The following is a 23,216-nucleotide window of genomic DNA, read 5'->3' as shown; positions in this document are numbered from 1 at the left end:
CTCTTTCCATAACATATGCCTTTTCCATATCAAAATAAACTGCCACTAATCCCTCTTTGACTGCTATAGCTTTCTTTACATCGGTTTCCAGCTTTACTAATGCATCTAATGTTGATCGACTTTTCCTAAAACCATATTGATTAGGTGCCAACGCTCCCTTACTCTCAAGTAGCCTACATAAATTAGCCTATTTACAATTATTTTTTCCATCAACTTGCATAAATTTGATGTAAGCGCAATTGGTCTGTAATTCCCTGCTATCGATGCATCTTTCCCTGGTTTAGCTATTGGAATTATTATTGCATGTTTCCATGACTTTGGCATTCTTCCTTCTACCCATATCTTATTATATAAATCCAATACTACTTTCAAGAAGTCTGTCATTTGCATATTTAAGCATAATATAATAAATTCCATCTTGTCCAGGAGCTGTTCTGTATAAATATCATCCTCTGTACTGTAACTCATTAATTCTAACTCACATTTACCATGACGTCAACTCCTCACTCTCAATAGCTAGCTATGCAATACGAAGTGACTGTTTGAAAGTGAACTCATAAAATGTGTACTCAAGGAAAAAAAAAATACTAATATGAATATTTTGTCTCAACTCAAAATTACTTTACACCAGATATGCTTTAGTGTATTGCGATCAAAAAAACAAAAGTAAATTACTAAGGAGAAATTACATGCCGGGAAAAAATCATTAGTCCTGCCATTGGTCTTGTGTCTCTGTAGAGCTGAATTTCAGATACCAATCATAGATACCAATATGAATATGCATATCAAGGAAGTAGGAGGGAGTTCATGTGGTGACAGAAGCAGGATGGTGAGCTCACCAGCTTCAGCTATACTTACCTACGGTGTTCCTGTAGCTCACTTTAAAGGAATTCTAAATATATAGTTTTAATGGAATGTCTTTCAGATAAAAGTTCCTGGCAAATGCAGGAATGTAGCCTACACACAGATTTTAACACCTCTTGATCAAAATGGTCACAACACGTCTTCTCAAAACCGTCAAGGAAAGATTTCATTGTTTCTTCTCATAACAAAAAAACAGGTTTCTCAGAAATAGCAAAGCTTGGTGTAGTTCCCCAAAAATTTAAAATTCTGTCATTTACTCATATTAATGTTCCAAACCAATAGGACTTTTTTTCATGTTTTTAATTCTTTTTTTAATCTACACTGGAAATTTTGTTTAAAACAATGTATTTAACTCAGCATACATACAATTCAGAATTGAGGTACAGTATTTATTTTTTTTTTGCCAATTGATGCCAAAAATACAAGAATCAAAGAGACAGGAATTTGATCATTGTCACATTATGATCATTCATAATGCAAGAGATCAGTGTGCTGCTAGTAATAATTCAGAATCTGAGATGGACACCTTCTGTTTAGAAATACTTTTATGTGATATTCATTATTTTTTTTTTCTTTTGTGTTTCTTCCATCAGAATAAATTGCTGTTATCCAACCCATCAGTTACATTGAAGTTATTTCACCAGGAGGGCCAGATGTCACCATTGTACTATGAATAAGAAATGAAAAACTCTTTAGTTGATTCAATAAATATGTGACATTTTTGATTGCATACTGTTCTGTATATTTCATTTGTTCTTATGTATATTTAACTAGAATTCAAACAAATAAGACTGTGTGCCAGGGGTTGTACCTGGATGCTGTAAAATGTGGCTGTCCACTCAGTCAACTCATCCTCATTCTCACAGCACAGATACCTTAAAGAAAAAAGATCCAGAGACAAAGTAAGGTGAGCAGGGACATGAAGATGTGGTAGAATTTAAATGTTCAAGGATGTTGCCAACTAGTAAAATAAATTGTCTAACTGGTCAACTAGTAACTACTCATTGTTTATTATAACAGAGAAAAAGGATGTCCAAAAAATAGTGCAAAACTATATTTTATAAATAATTATATGACGAGAATGAGGACATTGTTACAAGGCTGTAAGCTTTAAAACATTCTGGAAAACGTTTTTTTTTTTTTTTTTTTTTTTGTAGGGTCTTAGTCACAAATATCCTAGTGATATTCATTTAAAGCAATTACAGGGTTAAATGGATTTAAAAGAATAAAGAAAAATAGCAAAACAACTAGAATTTTTCAACAAAGTAATACATTTGCAAATATATTTTTTTACTGAAAGACTTTCCACGTTCATTAATTGTGTTAAATTCACAATTTGAACACATTCACACATTTTCTAACACTACCTAACACTTTTTGTCAACTCTTTGATTTGATTGGTCATTTGAAACATTTTGGCATTGACAAGCACCGTTTTATAAAGTGGTGCATAATGGAGTGCAGCAAAGCAGCATTGTGCTTTTAAGAACATAAAACATCTAATATTTATGAATCCCCTTTAAGAACATGGTGGTGGAAAAATATTGGATGGGAGGAAAATAAAATTTTCAAAGCTTTAGCGTTCTCTCGCAAAACCTGCTATAGACTCACCACTGCCGCTTGTCATGAATCAGCATTAGTCCCCATCTGTAAAGAAAATGTAAAGAATTTACTACACAACACAAACTGCATCTCAGTACATGAGTTTATACTTGTGAGATAAGCTCTAGAGTAGATGTTGTGTTTAGGTGGTCTCGGTTCATTACGGGGTGGGTGGATGCAGTTTGCTCCAGCAACCATGATAGAGCTTGAGCTCTTTGGCAGGAAATTCCCTCTCGCACTGAGAACCCTAAAAGAACAAAAGCCTTCAGAGATTAAAGATCGATTTATTGCTTCAAATATGTTTATGTATTTCTTATGCTTAATGCAGCTGGTGTGTAACCATACAGTATGAATTACACACACCTGTAGTTCCTTGTGCAGTCTGAAGGTGTTGCCAGAAAGCTCACAATGACGAAGGTGGAAGTTTCTGCTACTTTCACCTTTAACCTCACAGACGCGTAATGGCCCACTCTTGCATAGATTCACCTTATTCTCTGCACATACACACACACACACACACACACACATTAGCAAACAACTACTGCACTGCTCCTAAAACAACTTAAGCAGTGTTCATGCACTAGGCTAATACTCAGGATGTACTTTCTTATTCACTTAATTGTTGTGCATTCTTTACTGCACTATATTATGTACACTACACTACCAGTAAAAAGCTTAGGACACGCTTGATTTGGAGTCTAGAAAAAAATGTTTCTTGTGATTTTATTAATGTTTTGAGTAGGGCTGTGAAACGATTAATCGCGATTATTCGCATCCAAAATAAAAGTTTGTGTTTACATAATATATGTGTGTGTGTGTAGTGTGTATAATTATTTTTATATATAAATACAAACACATACATGCATATATTTAAGAAATATTTGCATGTATATACTTTATATATATTTACACAAAATTAATATTACACATAAATATAAATATTTGATGTATTAATAACACATTTTTCTTAAATATAAACATGTACAGTATATGTGTGTATTTATATATACAAAATAATTATACACACTACACGCACATATATTATATAAACACAAACTTTTATTTTGGATGCGAATGCGATTAATCGTTTCACAGCCCTAGTTTTGAGCAAAAAAAAGTATATTGCTAAAGTATATATACGTTTTGTAAACAGAAACATTGAGCCAAAATATGAATCTCATTGCAAAATTAAAATGTATACTTAAAAAGCATTTTAGAATCTACAATATCACATATTAAATAAATTAAAACTCTTTCTAAATGCAAACAGATAAATTAACATTGTAAACAAGAATTTAAATGTGTAGTTTTCAATATTTTTGGAATATCTCGTGATGTATCACACTAGTTTTTTCCACCCTTCTCATCATCTATGATGAATAAAATAGATCGTCAAAGACACTTTGCATTGGTGTTTGTGTGACAAGACATACCCAGGTACCTCATGATGCTGATGATGTATTGATTCCTCTTAATCAACAGGTGGCAGTCTCCACCAAGTGAGAAATAGAGTGGCAAGACTCTTTCCTGGTAATGCAGTGTTCTCGCTATTATAAAATAAAGCAAAAAACAAACAAACAAACAAAAAAAACATTCCAAACCACATCAAAGTCAAGATACCACATTCAGTGTCATGTCCAAAAGAAAAAGTTACCATATTCATTTAGTACATTTTGAGCACAACACCACGATACAACAGAATATTAGATTAAAAATTAATTAAACAACTACTATGATGTTAAAATGCACTTTTAAATTAAACCAAGAATCTTAGATGAATTAAAGCTTTTGTCATTGTTCCCTATTGCAAATGACAAAAAGCAGTTCATTGTTTGTTGAGCTGTTTATGGCCAAGTTAATCTAAAATCATTTAGGTGTCATATTTGAATTTGACACCAGTATAGTTTGCCTCTTAACAAGCAAATCAACATGACACTTAAATGAATCAATCAATAAATCAGAAAAACAACTAAAATATTAAAAAACAGAAAGGTCATTCTTATTTTCATGTGTCATTGATCAGTGCCACTTTTAATAGGATCAAATCTTACCCATGTCTTCTTTCTCTAGAACCTCATAGCAGCTCCAGAACTCTTCATTGGCTTGCTGAATTCCTTTAAGCTCCAGCACCACAGAAACCAACTTGAATACGGTCATATCCGCCGCAACCTAACACATAGAGTACACACAAATAACACTTCTAGACTGATCTGGAACAAACAGGTGTGGTCCACACAGGTAAAGTACATAATTACAAAAATTTAAGTTAGGATTAAATGTCCACCGGAACTTGAACCCCTGCATCGTCCTCTTTCTTCTCCAGGTAAACAGAACAAATGGAGCTGGATGGAGTTCGACTCAACGACTTCTGAAACATAATCAAGTCAACAATTAATGTCTAATATCTCTATATAATTCTATAATTCATCAACCACTTTATTCAGTTTCGCCATCGAATCAACATGAGCAGTTCTTTACACAGACACACATATTTTACAACTCATTATTAACAGCATTTAAAAATGTCCTTAGCGTAAAAATGCCCATGTGTCCTGTGAACTCTGACCTGGGAGTTGTGTTTATTCAGGATGACAGACGTTATGTTTAGCTGCCTCTGAAGGTCAGACTCTGAGACCTGTAAAAGAAGCTTTATTAACAACACCATATTCAAAATATTCCTAATTAATATTTACTTGATAAGTGTATCAGTTGATCTCTATGTCAGTGTGTGAATCAAATTTCAATAAACATTTAAAGCTACACTGTGTAACTTTTGGACCTCTAGCAGTTGAAAAAATGTGTGTGTGTGTGTGTGTGTGTGTGTGTGTGTGTGGTCACTTCTGTCTTTTATTCATGTATTAAGCAGAACTGAACTGAACAATCATCAATGTAACTAACTAATGTGATAAGTACCAACATTAAAGACAGACTCACATTAAAAATGATGCAGTAGTTTTGGATCAATTCCTCCACAACCTGAGATGCTGTGGTATCTTTTCCATCTATCTGAAAAAGTGTTGGACCGAACACGATACCAAGGTTTCGTACAGTCATCTGATTCTCATCAGACAGGTGCTGAACACTGACAAAGCAGAAATTCACATTTCAGGTAAAGTTCTTGGATGTACTACTAACAATAACCACATATCCAACCACATTCCTTGTGATCAATTCAAATCAACCAGTAGTAGTCACAGAAATATTTTTAAAGCATATTAAACATGATCTAGTCTGGGATGCTTTGAAGTAATCAGAAAGTAAACTATTGTTTTATAGTGATTTGGTTAGTACTTTGTAGCTTTTAGACAGCTGATCAGGTCACATGTCATATAATATACCAAACCAGATGGTGTATGAGGACTCTGAGTGTTTCTCTGTTAACATCTGGGAGGTTTGAGAGGAGAATCTTGTATCTATTAATCTTCTCACTTCTGTTCTCCAGACCTGCAGGGTGTTAAAAAAGTAAGTTACTGTCTAAACAGTTGTAACCATCTCATCTTACATTCCTCCAATTTTTCTACACCTGCAGCTCTAAGCCAGCCGTCGCTGTTCTCTTGTCCGTTAAACACTCCGTCTTTGACCTCTCTGAGAAATCGTTTTAGCGTGTTAGCCACAACATTCACAGAATACTCAGAATCACACCACGTTACACTCCGTGCATCATTTTTAAATCTCTCCAGCAGTTTGGTCACATGAGAATTAATGCCACTCTCTCGGTAGATTCCTGATGACAACAGTCCTAAAAAAAAAAAGTGACATTATGTTTGTATTTTGAGTACACCAAATATTGCCATTTATTTTATACAATTCTATTTTCCTACTTTTAGGAATGTGATTTACTTGGTGACAGCGTGAAGAAAAATAATTGTATCTAAATCTTATTTTTATGGAATATAGCAGTATAGTATTTTTATAAATGATTTATCCATGCACATCATTATTTATTTTTAAATCCATGTGCCCTTTAAATCTTCCCTTTCCTCTTGCAGCTATTTCTCTTCCTCATATGAGATTGCAGATACCACAAACCACAATGGTGGTCCGATGGTCAAAATCAAGCCTGTCCTTCATTTTTCTTGTTCAAGAAGCCGTTCAACTCGAATATACATCACAATAGGGAAGAAAAGACTAACACAACTTTGTCAATAGACAAAGAACAATAGACTACCGGTAGTCACTAGTGTGTTATGTGGATGAAGGAGCAAACCCAAACGCAGATGGTATGCACACAAACAGGGGGCAAAACATGACAGAAGGGCAGTGCAACTAGACTAAAGCAGGAAGGAAATAAACTATTCTCACACAGAGTCACGTGCAAAGATTGCCTATATTTGACAATGAACCGACACAGGACAGCAAACACAAGGGGATTAAATAGGGAGAAACTAATGAGGGGAACAGGTGACACAGACTAGGTAATAATGTCAAGCCGAGGATAACAAGGGGTCGGGGTATCTAACGAGACAACACAAGCACATGACCCACACAACAGGCAACAGGCCATGCGCTTGTACACAAAACATGGTTCTGCCATGATCCTGCCACAAGACCAGTAAAATCAACGACATGATGGCAGAACCTTTTTGACTTTAAGGCTCACCCACCCAAATAAATACTTAAGAGAGCTTAGCATAACTAGACATATCATTTTTAAAATAATTTTTAATTTCTATAACAGAATGTTTGTGCTCTCTTCTGTAATGTGAATGTTTGTTTGTATACCATAACGTGTTACATGGTCCAGGCAGCGGTCAATAGTCACAGGGACACCCAGATCTGTGAGTTGCTGCTGGGATAGCGGCTGATCTCCAGCACCGGATTTCTGCTGAATGTAGGTCTGCCAGCCCACAAAATGAGGCCTGCGGTCAGCTAGCAAATGCAGGGGTCCACCCCGCCACACCATCACCAAGGAGCCAGCACTGTCAGAGAGAGCTACATACACACACACATTCACATAGTAAATATAGATTTCATATTGTCTCAGATTGGCATATGATTCTGCTATAACTGTGTGCTGTAACTCACTGAGCGTGACCAGCTTGCGTAGGTCGATTGTTTGCACGTTGTCTTCCAGTAACACCTGCAGTTTGAAGCCGCTCAGGCAAAACCAACCAATGCCATGCCTGCCCTCTTTGCAGCGAAGGCGACCCAGACGATCACAGGTTCCACACACATCAAACAGTGCAGGAGGCAGCATAGCCTAAATAAGAAGGGAGTGGGTCAGTGATTTGTCTCCTTTACCAACGTATTAGAATATAATATAACCATTTTATTGCATAATGCATATTTGCAAAATATAAAGCAGCTTTACAGAGCAATGCATGGACGGCTGCAAGGAAGTAGAGATAAACGTTTAGAAATAAAAAATGTTTGTGAAAGAAGTCTCTTATGCTCACAAAGGCTGCATTTATTTGATAATAATACAGTAAAACATTTTTTTAAAAATGCAATTTATTCCTGTGGTGGAAAAGAAACTTGTCTTATTATTACTTAATGATGAAAACAGTTGTTCTGCTTAATATTTTTGTGGAAACTGTTATACATTAAGGATTCTTAAATAAATGGGAAATAGAAATCTTTTGTAACTTTTTTAATGGCTTTAAGGCTTATAGGGATAGTTCACCCAAAAATTAAAATGCTGTCATCATTTACTCACCCTCAAGTTGTTCCAACCCTGTAGCATGAATTTCTTTTTTCTGCTGAACACAAAAGATGACTTTTTTGAAGAATATGGGAACCAGATTCAATGGGCCCCACTGACATAATATGGGGCCCATCAATTGGTCAAAAAATCAGAAGAAAGAAGTTCATAGAACAACTTTAGGGTGAGTAAATGGCAGATTTTTTTATTTTTGGTGAACAATCCCTTTATTGTTAATTTATTGAGCCCATGCTGAATGAAAATGTATTAATACCTTTTGGTCCAGTTTGAAAACCGCTAGTCTACAGTTATGGTATTTTCAAACGAGTTGTAAAAAATGTGTTTATGGTTAAAAGAAACCCCGAAATAAATAAATAATTTAATCACCATGGCAATAGCCCGAATCCAGTTCTTAGCAATGCTGCCATCATCAGTTCCAAACAGGTAGACTTTCCCCTCCTCAGAGTACAACTCAAAGGTGTGCTCATAGCTGCCAGCCAATTAGAGAGACCATGATAAATATAGCATGCAAAGGGATTCATGTGGTAAAAGTAAACTCAAATAAGGTTGAAGGTCATGGTTTATTACCCATGTTTCCCTGGGCTGTTGACAGAGAGGCAGATGATTTCACTGGTCTTCATCCCACCACACTTGTTGTGGCTCTGTTCACTCTTAAAGTAGCTAAACATTCCATCACCAAGACAACACCAGCGCTGAGAGAAATCTACAATAGAAATTCCATAAAAGGTTCACACACACACACACACACACACACCATGAAAACTTGTAGATTACTAAAGGCTACAGTAAGCTAATACATTTGAAAATGTACTAAAACAATATAAAAGTTAATTCATGACTTTTCATGATATGAAAGTTTAACTGTAGTCTAATTTTGGAAGACAAACATCCTCACCAGCACACAAGGCTTAGTATCCTTGAGATTCACTGGCCAGTCATAACACAGCAATTTACTAAACCAATGAAACTACGAGCATAGATATCATATAGATACTAGATTCCCTTTTGGCCGCTGGGCACCACTGAGAAATCCGGCCGCCATCTTGAACCGGTCATATTCCTATTGTGTTGCATAGCAGCAGTAGATGCCAGTGCACTGTGCAGCATATTCCTGCTCAAATCGGCAGACTATCGCTCAGGAATTACTTTTCACAAGTAAGATTTAACATTTAACATTACCGGACTATTGGACTATTATTTTGTGAATAAAATATCCCATGTGTCCTGTATCATAGCAACATGTATGACCTTTGCAGCAAAAAAAACCCCGCATGAAAATCAGTTCGGTATTCAATGAGATATGATTCATTAAATGCGCTGACCGCTCATTGTACCTGCCAAACAGATTACACTGAGTGGAGCGGATGACCTGTTTAAGATGGCGGCCCCACGGCTCGGCTCGTCCGTGTCAATATCCACATCTATCTATATGATGTCTATGACTACGAGGGCTCGACACACCTGCTCTGCTTTTGTGGTCTGTGATTGGCCGAGCTGATGAGGCAGTCTTAAAGAGGAAGCCAGAATGGGATCGAATGGACACATCTTTAACCACTGGTGTTAAAGACTCTGATGAAGAAAAGAACAAGATGAGTTTAGACATAAAAGCTGAACCCATGAAACTTCTGAACCTGTGTATCTAAACAAATTTACATTAAAGTTTTGTATGTATTTGTATACCTGAGTTCAAGTTCTGCATAAGTAGCTCCGCTTGTACCGTTTGGCCACAATGTTTTGCCAAAGACAGCGGAGAAGGGAATTCTGGGATACCAGTGTTGCACTTGATATCCGCCCCACAATTCAGCAGCGAGAGAGTATCCAACAAATCAGCCAACTGCACCGCTGAACACAGAGCCTAAGAAACCCAGAAAAAACAGATATGAGAGAGCAGAACATTCATTCAATGTGCATTTAGTGTCATTTATTTAGCATTTAGATCGAATTTACTAACTCTGTTGAGTGCCTCCTGTTGACCAAAGAGTATGTGGTATTTGCGATATTTTCCATTCTTGTATTTTGCTGTTATGTGTTGGAGACGTTGCTCGCTGTTGGCGTTGGCACTGAGACTTTCACTCGGGGGAATATTTGCTCCCCAGAACTGATTAGCTTTGCCGTTGCCCAGAAGCAGAAAAATCTGGCAATGCAAAATGAGATTATCAGACATCATCCAGAAAAAGAACGGCAAAACTCTAACTGCAAAGCATCAATATAACTCTCAGATGTAACTATACAGAAGACTGGATGAATCACATTCATTGTACCCTGATGAGGTCATCAGTCCACACTCGTTCATCCAACTTCAGACTGCGAACCTTTGACACGTTCTGGCCCAGGCTTCGGTGTACACCTGTTATCACACAAATGTGAACGCATTTATGAGCAGACATATACGGTTCATAGCTGCTGCTGTCATTTGTTAATATTTGTGTGTACCTGCACATTTTTCACACAGCAGAACACACAGGTTGATAGACGCCCACTCTGGCATCGAAGAGCCGCAGTCCGCACACAAACGGTTTGATGGCACACGCCAAATGCTCTCACACACTCCATCACATGACAGAGAGCGACTCACACACTCATTAAGTAACTCGCACCATTTCTGCTTCTCACTCACTGACTTCACCACAAAACTAGACAGAGAGAGAGAAGCATACAAATGAAGTTAAAGCTATTTTAATTTATGTAGGGAAAAAAGTAAAAGTTTGAAAGTTTTGGCTTAATCAAGTAAAAAACACTGATTAATGTCATGTCCATACAAAATAACATCTTATCTAAAGCACGTTGTTTGCGACATCCATTCTTCAGTAAATTTGTTTGAATAAAACTATGAAACTGTATTTGTTCCTGTCAAAATAAAACCATGTTCTCTGAATGGTAAAAACTGGAAAAACAATATTCATATTCATTGTTCCATTAAAAAAAAAAACTTAAACCTAGTTTTGAATAAATCTCACTACAACAATTGTGGTTGGAGGTTCACCCCTGGGTTCAAATCATGCTCTGTGGCGCTGGGCCTGATCCAATAACGTATATTTTTTAAACTGAAAATATAAAAATTAAAAGCTAATAAAAAACACTATAGTAGTATATAGATAAAACAAAAATAAAACGAAAAAGTTTTGTGTGCAAAGAGTGAAAAGTAAAGTGAAAAGTTGCAGCGTTTACCTGAATCCTCTGTATGGAGTGGTGAGTGTGAAAGAGCACTTGTTTTCTCCATCTCTCACATTGGCCATTCGCATGTCTATGTCAGTGATGCCTACACCCTGAACATATTCCTACATAAAAAACACAAACACAACTAATCTATCAAATAACCCCCCCCAAAACGTTAAGACAATTATTCACACTCAGACTCACACCTCGTGGCTTCTGAAGAGGAACAGTTTGTCCCTACTGATAACCATGAAGACTTTGGTGCGTGGTGACAACATCTCCAGGTTGCCCTCGAAACAAATATTCACGCTACCGTTCTTAAAGAACAGATTCCGGGGCTCCAGACTATTTTTGTGGTCGCTCAGAATCTTTTCAATGCAACCCACCCAGTCATTTCTTTCCTCTGTGAAAATACACACACATTATAAATGTATGAAAATCATTCACAGCCTGAGTATAAAAACAAAGATGTGTCAGTGACAATCTGCAAGGTGGTCAGAATAAAACAGTGATAAATACACACGAGTGGTTTCTGCTCGAAACAGGAATATCCGGCTCTGACTGTGGACCTCAAATCGTAAATCTCCGACACTGACCACCTTATCGACAGATTCCAGAGACACCATCCTTTTAGAGTACACCTCCTGTCACACAACGAGAAAGAGAAATTCTTTAACACTTGAGTCAAGTTCATTAAAATTCAATTAAAATGTTGTTTCACAGATTGAATTGTTCCCTTTTTTTTTACTATTAATTTGCCTTTGGCGCCATCTATTGCTCACTAAGTATAATCTTGTACATTATATATTTGTGGTGGTGCCTAAATTCAGCGGTAGTATTTTAAATTATATTTTATTTTATAGTGTGTTTTTGTTTAGTTAAAAATCAAAACATTATCAGATAATCAGTATTGGTCAGAATTGACAGAGTTATAGAGTAATGATACCGTAGTGGTGACAGATATAATAATAAATCAGAGTTGGAGTGCAGAGGACTGGCAGTGGAGAAAAATGTCATTCTTAATCATTATTATTTGATTATTTTTCTCTCAGATCTAGTGTACATCTTTCAATATATAACTCTTTTGTTTTTTACAGTCTGACTCTGACTGAACACAGTACTGTAAGGCTGCATAAACTTGGTCAGCCGGAACCAGGAATGCTTCCTAATTCCTATAAAACCTAAAGAAGAATGGCATCTACGGTAATGCTAGTCTTTCTGTTTATCCGAGGTTTACTGTAGGCAAAGGAGAAGTGCTCATTAACACAGATTTGGACCGATTTGTGAACGATTTTTGAGAGAAATAGGCCTTTTGTGTACATAGAAGTCTTTGATCTTTGAGTTCAGCTCATAAAAAATGGGGGAAAAAACAAAAGTGTTGAGTTTATAATTTTGTTCAGTGTAATTTTGTTTACAACAAAAATTAACCATCCCTGAACTTAAGATAACTGAACTACGACGCTATTTTCTTCTAGATCTACAGCAGAAACAAACTTTGTTGAATTATTTTCCTGTTATCACTGTAAAGCTGCTTCGGAACTATCTGTATTGTAAAAATCGCTATATAAATAAAGGTGATTGACTAAGGTTTCTAAAAACATCAGGAAATTGATAAACTTTCTAAATTCCAGAAAATGTAAGTCTCAATTTAATCACTGTGACCGAAACCAGGCAGAAATACATTCCAGCTTTCCTCTCGTTTTTAGTGTGCGTCATCATTCAGTAATTATCATCATCCCCTCTCTCCATTCCGATCATGTTCTAAGTTGTTTGTACAATAAATACTTAACTTCCTTAACTAAAACAAGACTGGACTTTTTATAGTCATTCTGGAAGGAAAGGAATGTGCCTGGTGAACGAGGAAATCTATGTATTTATTCTAATTGCAAGGATCTTATTGTTATTCATTTTAATTACCAGGAGGATATTGGAAAATATTTACTCACAAGATTATAGAATGGATGTATGGATAGGGAAGAAAAAAAAAACGATTTATTCATCTATTTTACCTTGATGTATTGAAAATATCTCAAATATTCTGAATCCAGCTGGACCCATCGACGCTGGTAAATCTTGCCACTGAAATTACAAAACAAATATTATAAAACATAAATAAATATGATTAGAAATATAAATAAAACCACAAATTTCAGAAAAAAAGGCTTTGTTATAAACTCGTAAAAGACACTTAAGTCACAATTCTTTCTTACCCTTTTGGGGGAGTTTTGTCCAGCCAGCCAGCTTTAATAATCTGACGGAACTCCTCGGAGAAATCAGGAAACTCTGTACATCGGATATCAATACTGTCCTCACTAAGATCAACAAAAGCTGTATTTATACAACAGAATAATTCTCATTTCTCTTCCACTGCAAGCACAAATAGACGCACAAAGCAAAATAAAATTTTCCACACAACAGAATAAAAAGAAATGTAAAAAACGATTCATGAACACACCGCTCTCTTTGCATGACTGTGTCTTTTTTGTCCTCTTCAACTTTCAGGTTGATGAAACACTTCTGTATGTCTCGCAATAGATCCTCCTGTTGGAAGACAAACAACCGTTGATGAAAATGATAAATAAAACACCATTGTTTCAAATTTTGGGGTCAGTAAGAATAGAAAAATTTCAGTAATAGGAAAATATATTTATCAAAAGTGATATGAAAGACTAATAACTTTACAAATAAATTATATTTAAAATGCTGTTCTTATGGCGTTCTATCGAAGAATCAAGTGAAAAATGTATCACAGTTTCCACAAAAATGTTTGTATAACTGTTTTCAACATTGATAATAATAATAAATCTTTCTTGAACAGAAAATCAGCATACAGTGATTTCTGAAGGATCATGTATCACTGACTGAAGACTGCAGGAATGACGCTGAAAGATTTGCCGTCACAAAAAAACATTTTTAAATATATTAAAATATAAAAATGTATTACATAAATTAAAATAGAATAAATTCCAATAACATTTCAAAATATTACTGTATTTTTAAGCAAATACATGCAGCCTTGATGACACTTTTTTAACATTAAAAAAGATACCAACACCAAACTTTTGAACTATTTTTAGCAAGAACTTTGTTGTAGAAAAGAATACTTATTAGACAAAAACTAAAGATGTACTATGATGAACTTCTCTAACATACAGGCTCAATAGAATGGCTATTTAACTGTCACATAGACAGAACACTAGTATACACACTCAGTTGCAGACACAAAATGTACCTTTGAAGCCATGTTCTGGGATTGTGGTGTGTGTACCTTTGAAGGATGCAGAACACATTCATCAATTAATTATCAAAACAAGTCAATAAACTAACAAAAAAAACTATAAAGAACAATAACATGTGGCTTATTTAACATATTGGAAATATCTATAAAATATAGGACAATCAGGTTTTTCCTGGCACAGTTTCAAACCATCTTGAGTCTTGACAAAATGAAAAATAAAACTAAATAAAATGAAGAGTCTCTAAAAAACAATATGTCTCGTTGTCTTTATTATATGATTCAGGATAATCATTTTTATCATTAATTTTGAGTTGTAATAAGGAATATTTCCAGCCCAATTTACATAAATGACTCTGAAAAAACAACCACCTGGACAACGCTAGTTAGCACATAGGCCTATGACCTATAACCCTGATACCATCAACCCTGATGTAAGGCCATGACATTAATTACAGAAATAAAAAAAAACATCTCTTCCGCCTCACCCAAATTTACTGTAACACACACAATGAAGCCACCTAACCTGATGCTCAGCATTTCTAAAAGTTCCCCAGCTCAGACATAAAGAAACATACAACCTTTGAAAGATATCAATAGCAACAATAGTTCTTTTAGAGCACACAATAATGCTCTTCTTCACTGTGGTTAAGTATGGGAAGTAAGCTCAGATTGGTGTTCTTCATGAAACCAAGATAATAGCTAAAACTTTATCCCGCTTCGACCATTTCCGCTTGTGTGCAAAACACACACACACACACAATAAAAATAATCACACCCATACAAATACACAAAAACATTACAGAGGACATAACAAAAACATTCTACCTACATCAAACTGTTTACAAAAAATGCACACGTGCAGAAACAGACACTTTAAAGTGAATATAAGAGGAATAAAGATTCGTTTTAGTTTAATATCAGATATTGGTCAAATGTCACAATCAGAATAAAAACACTGAATGGTTCACTTAAAAGCTAGTGTTTAAAAAACATTTTATAAAGGAAAAAAAGGCTCATCATCCTTACTACTATATCATTATGTATAGTGATATCTGATAAAATTGTGCTACAGTTTAAGTGTTATGTTAGTAACAGATAAAAGAAGAGAACAAGTTACCTGTGTCCAGTCAAATCTGCCAAGCCCTACAGCATTACAAGGCATTTATAAACGTACGCGCGCGCTCACAGAGCTCTATTATTTGGAAAATGAGGAAGTTTATGACTCAAGAACCATAGCTGCAATTCCTAACTTTATAATAACTATTATTTGCGCTTCAGAAGCACTCCTTTCAGTCTGTGAGTTCAGCTAATCTCACCTTTGTTGGCCAAACTCATTGCTTTTCGATACTAGACTAGAGGAAGCTTATAAATGTGAATTTCTAAAATTGATTTTTTTTTTTTTTTAATTTTTGAAAAACACGTTTAGGGCCCAAAGTCGGATGAGCTAATTCTGAAAACAGAGGAGAGATCCAGACTGTTTTCAGTCTCATCCTCCCTTCTGACTGCCACTCGTCTCAAGCAACTGCTTGTTGACGTTGACGATCAAATGTGTGTGCCCTCTAACTCTAACTCACTGCCCTCTAAAGACTGCAGCAGGGGTTGTTATAAGACTTCTGATTGAGGTAGGTTATGATCATCATATGATCAGTATCAGTTGCGGTGACCACGAATGTTCAAATTGTAACGTTACCACAATTCTAGGGTTAACTGTTTACGATGGAACCGGAAGATGTGCTTTTGTAAGTAAGAAATGAAGGCTAACTAGATTTTTATATGTACATTCGAAAAAAAAAATGATTTTTTTTAGCCCGTTTTAGACAAAGGAGGAAAGTTAGACTTGTAAGCAAGCACTTTCGCTACAATTTGAAAGTCTAGAGTGCCACAGTTGCCACTGCTTTAAATGAGTTAACACTCTGCGCATGCGCGGTAGTGCAGCAAGTGATTGGGGGAGAGCTGCGCGCGAACATCAAAACATTTGTTCAAACTCAAAGCCGCTTCCGCAGTCGAGGTGGTGAGACACATGCCGTTTTTCAAGCAACATCCGTGAAAAATAAACGCAAATATGCAAAGCAATAAAGTTGAAGAGCTCACGAACAAGTTAGAAGGGTGAGTCTGAGTCATCAAATAATATCATGTAGATCTTGCAGTTTTTATGAATACATTAGAACTTTGATTACGACGTAAAATTGTTGTCGCATGTAACGTTAAGTTAGCATGTAACTTAGAACATGCTTTGATTGTGTGTTTTCTCTTATTGCAGATATCTGTCTTTGGACACGGAAAAGATGGACACATTCAACAGGTAACTTAACTATTTAAACACCATGCTTATGCAATTGTCCATCACTGCTGTTAATATAATTCATCACTGCTGTTAAATTGTAATTTCGGGTGACAGTGGCACTGGTCAGCCAGAATTTGTATTTTGCTACCCATATTGATTGATGTCAGGTGAAATGATACCTTACAAACACTCAGAATTTTAATATTTTGTTTTATCATAGTAAAATGTGAGATGTAGATGTATTTAGTATACCCTTCAACACAAAATGAATACCCAAAGGGAGATCCGGCTAGCTGTCACCTTTTTTAGTGAATACACCTTAGCACAGGTTTGCTCATAGGTGTGTTTACAGAAAAGTAATTATACATTTTATTCTAAATTGTATTGAAAAAAGATAGAGTTCTTTGAACATGTTGACTTTTTGTGACATGTTGCATTACTTGGGGTAACTGTAAGTTGTCAATAGAATCTGTTATAGACATATTTTTACCATAGCAATTGTAAAACGAGGCTAAAATATATAAGATAATAAACATATTTGTTTTGGCCAGTAAATTTAATTTAAAACTAATCTGACTACCTGATATAAAACCTATTTTTTTCACATGTACAGTCACCTCTGGCCCTGACTGATTTGTGTATTGATTAACAAATTTGTGATTAACATTTAAAAAGAAAAGTTCATCTTGCAGAATATGTCTATTTTCTAAGAATAAAAACTGTTGAATTGATGCCACCTACAAACTTTGTGTTTGACAAAAAGCACATTTTAGTGTGCTTGATATTAGTATTTGAGTGTTTTTTGTGTTGTTCCTGAGTAACAGTTATTGTATTATTTTTGCAGGTACCGGCAGGAGGGGAAGGAAGCTGCCATGCGTGGTGAGCTGCCTCGTGCTCTGGAGCTGTTTCAGCTGGCTTACCAGCTGCAGCCGAGTGACAAGCTAAAGAAACGGGTCCAGGCCATACAGGATCTTATTCAGAGAGATGAAGAGGAAGACGAAGAGGAAGAAGAATTTGTGGACGTGAATGGCAGTGGATTGAAACTTTATAAAGGGCTCTATGACAAATTGTATGACCATCAGAAAGAGGGTGTGGCATTCCTGTACAGTCTCCACCGAGATGGAAGGAAAGGGGGAATCTTGGCCGACGACATGGGCCTCGGAAAGACCATTCAGGTCATTTCATTTTTGTCAGGGATGTATGATGCAGACCTGGCCAAACACACCCTGTTAGTCATGCCAACCTCTCTCATAAAGAACTGGGTGCGTGAGTTTGCCAAGTGGACCCCCGGAATGAGGGTGAAAGAGTTTCACGGCACAAGCAAAGCTGAGCGGAACAGGAATCTGGAGCGAATCCAACGCAAAGGAGGAGTTATCATTACCACCTACCAGATGCTCATCAACAACTATGAGCATCTTGCATCATATGATCAACGCGAGTTCAAATGGGACTATGTCATCCTAGACGAGGCCCACAAAATCAAAACCTCATCCACGAAAACGGCTAAAAGTGCCCACGCCATACCTGCTCGACACCGTGTGCTACTTACGGGCACTCCTGTACAGAATAACCTACGAGAGATGTGGGCACTGTTTGACTTCGCTTGCCAGGGGTCGCTGCTGGGAACCTCTAAAACATTCAAAACCGAGTATGAGAATCCAATCACACGTGCAAGGGAGAAAGACGCCACGCCTGGGGAGAAAGCTCTGGGGTTGAGGATTTCTCAGAACTTGATGGACATCATCAAACCTTACTTTTACAGGCGGACCAAGGCAGATGTTCAACACAAAAAGCAAAAACGTAAAGAAGGCTATCAAGACGAGGAAGATCAAGAGAACAAATGTCCAAACGCCACCGAAGGTGTAGAGATGCCATCGCTGACACGAAAAAACGACCTCATTGTGTGGACGTACCTCAGTTCAGTCCAGGAGGACATATATAACCAGTTCATCTCGCTGGACCATATTAAGGAATTGATGATGGCTACCAGGTCGCCGCTGGCAGAGCTCACAGTTTTGAAGAAGCTCTGTGACCATCCCAGACTCCTCTCGAATCGAGCTGTGGCTCAACTAGGCCTGGAGCAAGGTTCCTCCTTTGACTCCACCCATCCAGACATTGAGAGCGAGTCAGCTGTGAGTCAGATCGACCAGATTTCAGATGAAACTTTGGTTAGAGAGTCAGGAAAGCTGCAGTTTCTTGTGTCTCTAATGGAATGTCTCCGTGAAGAGGGGCATCGGACCCTAATCTTCTCACAGTCAAGGAAGATGTTAGACATCATGGAGCGTGTCCTGCGTAACAAAAACTTTCGCCTGCTGCGCTTGGATGGCACAGTGACGCATCTGGCAGAAAGGGAGAAGCGCATCACGCTGTTCCAGACAGACAAACGCTACACAATCTTCCTCCTCACCACTCAGGTGGGTGGAGTGGGGATCACGTTAACAGGAGCAAACCGTGTTGTGATCTTTGACCCCAGCTGGAACCCTGCGACAGACGCTCAAGCAGTGGATCGCGCCTATCGAATTGGCCAAACTGAAAATGTCATCATCTACCGACTCATCACCTGTGGCACTGTGGAGGAGAAGATCTACCGCAGACAGGTAAATAAAAAGTCTTAACTTTAGGACCTTCACTTCACTGTGTTGTTTTCAGGGTTAAAAAAGATCCAGGGCTACATGATTTGGCCAAGAAATGCTTTTGCAGTTATTTCATCATTGAAATGCAATATTATAAACACAATTTTTCATATTGCTGCTGCTTGGATATTTAGGCAAAAAGAAGTAGAACAGTTTGAATCATACTAAAACAGATGCACAAAAACTACAAACTAACAAGCATTGCCTAATGCTTTCAAATACATTTTTTGCCAATATTCACTTTTAAATTGTTAGGTTGGTAGAAAAACTTATTTAAAAGGAAATATGGTCCGAGTTAAAAAAAAGTACTCTCTGCATTTGTATTGTACCGTCTTTTTAGTCCACTTCAATTGTATTAGCTTTTAACATTCACTTGACTTAAATTCATGTTTTTTTATTTATTTATTTAATACAATCACTTTAAATTATATTAAGTAACATTTGTATGTTAATTATAAAAATTAAGGCAAAAATATATCAACATTGTAAAATTTGTTATTTTACAATTTAACTTTAAAATGAAAAAAGTGAGATCATATTAAATAACCCAATTTCAGAATCTTCACTCTTGACTATTTGTATTTCTTAAATCATATCCTGTTGTGGTTTCATTGTGGTTAATCATTGTACCAAGCCATATCACAATACTTTTGTTGTTGTTGTTAAAATGTTGATGCAGCTTCCAGGCATAATTTTTCGTTAAAGGGATATTCCACTTTTTTTGGAAATAGGCTCTTTTTACCACTCCCCCAGTTAAACAGTTGGGTTTTACCGTTTTCGAATGTATCCTGCCATTTTTTTTTTATTTAGAAGAATATCAGTAACCAGACAGTTTCTGGTCTCATTGACTTCAATAGTATACTTTTTTCCTACTATGGAAGTCAATGAGACCAGAAACTGTCTGGTTACTGATATTCTTCTAAATATCTGAAAATTTGCTGGATTTGAAAACGGTAAAACTCAACTGTTTAACTCTGGGAGAGTGGTAAAATGAGCCTATTTCCAAAAAAAAGTGGAGTATCCCATTAAGTACAACAATTCAGTTTTTGGCAAGCAATTGATTTTATGTCATGTAGTAATGAGAAGTAAAAGCTAGTTTTCTGCTATTCTGATGTCAATAAAACAGTACCTGTAACACGTTTCTATATCTGCAGGTGTTTAAAGACTCTCTCATCCGGCAGACAACCGGAGATAAGAAGAACCCGTTCCGATACTTCAGCAAGCAGGAGCTTCGTGAACTGTTTAATCTCGAAGACACACATTCTTCCTCCACTCAGCAGCAGCTTCAGGCAATGCATGCGCAAAACCGCCGATCTGACACCAACCTGGACCAGCACATCGCTCGCCTTCACAGCATGGAGATGTTCGGCATCTCCGACCATGACCTCATGTTCTCTAAAGAGGCGGCAGCTGATGAAGATAATCCCGAGGATGCAGAGTCCCATCACTACATACAAACACGTGTCCAGAAAGCACAAGAGCTCATGCAGGCAGAATCAGAACTTCACGGCCAGCTCATGGACAGCGTGGCCCAGAACACCGAACCGGCTTGGCTCAGGCAAACAGGGCAACCGAAGTCTGCTGGTAGAGACCGACCAGCTCCTCCTCGTATCAAAAAGGAGCCAGTGATGGTGGATCTGACTCATTACAGTTTCGATGAGGCAGAACTGGAGGTAGATGAGCAGAACTCTCCGCCAGTTGAGGAGGCGGTGGAAGTTGTGGCTGAAGAAGTAGAATTTGTTGGTGAAGAAGTTGAATTTGTAGGGGAAGAAGTGCAAGTGGAAAAGGAGTCTCCTCGATCTGGTGGAGAAAGAAATGTTCATGGTCTAAAGACTGAGGTTAGCCCTGATGCCGACAAGATAGCTCACCATGTGGTCACGTTGGATGACAGTTCAGATGAGGCTGACGAGTTGTACGGTAATCCAGCATCTGAGCATCAATACTCACAGCACAGCTTCTCAAGATCTTCTCACCAGTTTTCAAAGTTGGAAGAACTTTCTGTAGCAACTGGTGCTCTTGATAATAGAGAGGATCAGGCAGACAAGCCACATTCAACGGTTCTCTCTTCACCCCCTTCCCGACATGAGGCCACAGCGGGAGAGTCTTTTAAAGGAGAGGTGGAAATGCTTCAGGGAAACTTCAACCTCCAGCTAGAGGACAGTGCAGAAATGTTCACCGTTGAAGAAGAAGTTTATGAAGTGGAGTCGTCGGTGGTAGAGGAAAGTCCTGAGTTTCAACTTCAGATGGACATCAGTGGAGAAAAACTGGAAGAACCAAATATCTATGAGAGCAGACATGATGGTAAACCAAACAAAAGTGAAATCAGTACCTATAACAATGCTGAGGTCAGTAACTGTAACGGTGAAGTCAGCAAACATGAATCTCTTGTGAGGATCCGTTCTGCTCCGGACACGCCTGCGGACGACTCCCCTTTGCATTCTGTTCGTAGAAAGAAAAGGCAGGTCATCTCTGACACTGAAGAAGAAGAAGAAGAGGAGGATGAATCGGAGAAGCCATGTTTAACTAGCAGTCCATTAGCAGATGGCCTTAGCAGGTTGGGCTCTTCCACACCAAAATCTTTCACTTTGACTGACAAAGCTCGACTCCGCCGCAGCTTGAACACTTCTGTGGCGTCGAGAAGGTCCTTCGTTGTGTCCATGCTGGAGAATGAATCTGATGAAGAGTCAGCGGAGCTCAGTGAAGATAAATCCAAATCCAATGAGACATCTGAAACAAATGAAAGTCATGCAGATGAATCAGTGGAGGAAGAGGAGGAGGACCCCAGTAAAGGTGAAACTGAGTCCTATGAGATATCTGAAGCAAATGAAAGTCATGCAAATGAATCAGTGGAGGAAGAGGAGGAGGACCCCAGTAAAGGTGAAACCAAATCCTATGAGATATCTGAAGCAAATGAAAGTCATGCAGATGAATCAGTGGAGGAAGAAGAGGAGGACCCCAGTAAAGGTGAAACTGAATCCTATCAGATATCTGAAGCCAGTGAAACACATGCAGATGAGTCTGTGGTTGAAGAAGAGGAACCCAGTGGAGAGACTTTAAACACAGAAGAGTCTAAAAGTGACGAGGAATTTGAGGAGGCGGAAGAGACTGTGGAGTCTAGAGGAGACAAGGAATGGCACAGCGCCCTGCTTGAATCCACTGCCGATATTGAGCTAGACTCTGGTGAAATGATGGACCAGTGTGCCCCTAAAACATTCCCTATGGAAACGCACATTCGTCCTGTTAGCTCTACAAGCAGTGACGTGACTGCTGCTAAAGCCTCTGAGAACACGTATGAGTCGCTGGTACTGTCTGGGAAACAGAGTTTGGCAGAGGGGAGAAAGCAGGAGGCTCTGGATTTCTTTCTGAAGGCAATAGACATTAACACTGGTGACGCTGAAATCCAGCTCTTGATTATTCAGTTGTACAGGCAACTTAGCCAATAGGGAAATTAAAATGTACACAGCCATATAAGACTATCACATCGTTTTTGACAAACGTGGCTTTTTTTTCTCTACCTGTTGTTAAAATTAAATTGAAGACTGAATGTGACTGAAACATTCCGCATACTGAACTGAGGGGAAGTAGTTAAGAAAAATATGTTTTGCATGCTAATCGTGTTCATGGAGTTGTTGTTGTTTTTTTTGTTTACTTGAATTTGTATATTTCATTTCTTTGGTTCAAAAAACTGTTCAATTTATCATATTCTGAAATTTACATTGTGGAAGAAAAAAATAAATTCTCAAAGGTTTCATAGCCTGTTTCCTGCATGATTTTGTT

At 37.4% G+C, this 23,216-nt stretch overlaps 2 protein-coding genes across 4 annotated transcripts; one reads left to right on the top strand and one right to left on the bottom strand.

The window, feature by feature from the left end:
• Window positions 1-1,192: 1,192 nt before the first annotated feature.
• Window positions 1,193-16,431, bottom strand: arap1a (ArfGAP with RhoGAP domain, ankyrin repeat and PH domain 1a). Of its 3 annotated transcripts, none has more exons than XM_089130433.1 (29): window positions 15,640-16,431; window positions 14,517-14,552; window positions 13,740-13,825; window positions 13,495-13,596; window positions 13,294-13,363; window positions 11,808-11,928; window positions 11,491-11,687; window positions 11,297-11,406; window positions 10,562-10,761; window positions 10,390-10,475; window positions 10,080-10,262; window positions 9,809-9,983; window positions 9,590-9,697; window positions 8,696-8,831; window positions 8,495-8,597; window positions 7,492-7,666; window positions 7,189-7,398; window positions 5,990-6,205; window positions 5,805-5,910; window positions 5,401-5,548; window positions 5,033-5,101; window positions 4,751-4,831; window positions 4,518-4,635; window positions 3,900-4,013; window positions 2,830-2,960; window positions 2,631-2,713; window positions 2,476-2,511; window positions 1,676-1,739; window positions 1,193-1,531 (listed from the first exon to the last, which is right to left on the bottom strand). In XM_089130433.1, exons 1-29 carry the CDS (start codon window positions 15,682-15,684, stop codon window positions 1,502-1,504), a joined length of 3,339 nt encoding a protein of 1,112 aa, XP_088986559.1. In that variant the 5' UTR covers window positions 15,685-16,431; the 3' UTR covers window positions 1,193-1,501. The 3 variants fall into 3 exon arrangements, with proteins under 3 accessions (XP_088986559.1, XP_039515474.2, XP_088986560.1); XM_039659540.2 differs by having other exon boundaries at window positions 4,751-4,834; window positions 15,640-16,429; XM_089130434.1 differs by lacking the exons at window positions 1,193-1,531; window positions 1,676-1,739; window positions 2,476-2,511; window positions 2,631-2,713 and having other exon boundaries at window positions 2,875-2,960; window positions 3,908-4,013; window positions 4,751-4,834.
• A 53-nt stretch (window positions 16,432-16,484) lies between these two features.
• On the top strand, window positions 16,485-23,192 carry ercc6l (ERCC excision repair 6 like DNA helicase). The gene is made up of 4 exons (XM_039659538.2): window positions 16,485-16,628; window positions 16,783-16,824; window positions 17,651-19,403; window positions 20,594-23,192. The coding sequence occupies exons 1-4, from the start codon at window positions 16,585-16,587 to the stop codon at window positions 22,880-22,882; spliced, it is 4,128 nt and encodes a 1,375-aa protein (XP_039515472.2). The 5' UTR covers window positions 16,485-16,584; the 3' UTR covers window positions 22,883-23,192.
• Window positions 23,193-23,216: the final 24 nt, after the last annotated feature.

Source organism: Pimephales promelas, chromosome 4 (assembly GCF_988280905.1).
Source record: "Pimephales promelas chromosome 4, fPimPro1.hap1.1, whole genome shotgun sequence".
NCBI classification, from domain to species: Eukaryota; Metazoa; Chordata; class Actinopteri; order Cypriniformes; family Leuciscidae; genus Pimephales; species Pimephales promelas.
The sequence above is the reverse complement of the archived record's forward strand: the minus strand, read 5'-3'. Positions and strand labels throughout refer to the sequence as shown.

Bases quoted from the DNA above. Each gene is read 5' to 3' on its own strand.
- arap1a (XM_039659540.2), bottom strand. From the start codon at position 15,684: ATGCCTTGTAATGCTGTAGGGCTTGGCAGATTTGACTGGACACAG. The intron at 13,826-14,516 runs GTACATTTTGTG...GTCTTCCAACAG, and splicing joins CCCAGAACATGGCTTCAAAG to GAGGATCTATTGCGAGACAT. The intron at 8,598-8,695 runs GTAATAAACCAT...ATTGGCTGGCAG, and splicing joins AACAGCCCAGGGAAACATGG to CTATGAGCACACCTTTGAGT.
- ercc6l (XM_039659538.2), top strand. From the start codon at position 16,585: ATGCAAAGCAATAAAGTTGAAGAGCTCACGAACAAGTTAGAAGG. The intron at 16,629-16,782 runs GTGAGTCTGAGT...CTCTTATTGCAG, and splicing joins CTCACGAACAAGTTAGAAGG to ATATCTGTCTTTGGACACGG. The intron at 16,825-17,650 runs GTAACTTAACTA...TTATTTTTGCAG, and splicing joins AAGATGGACACATTCAACAG to GTACCGGCAGGAGGGGAAGG.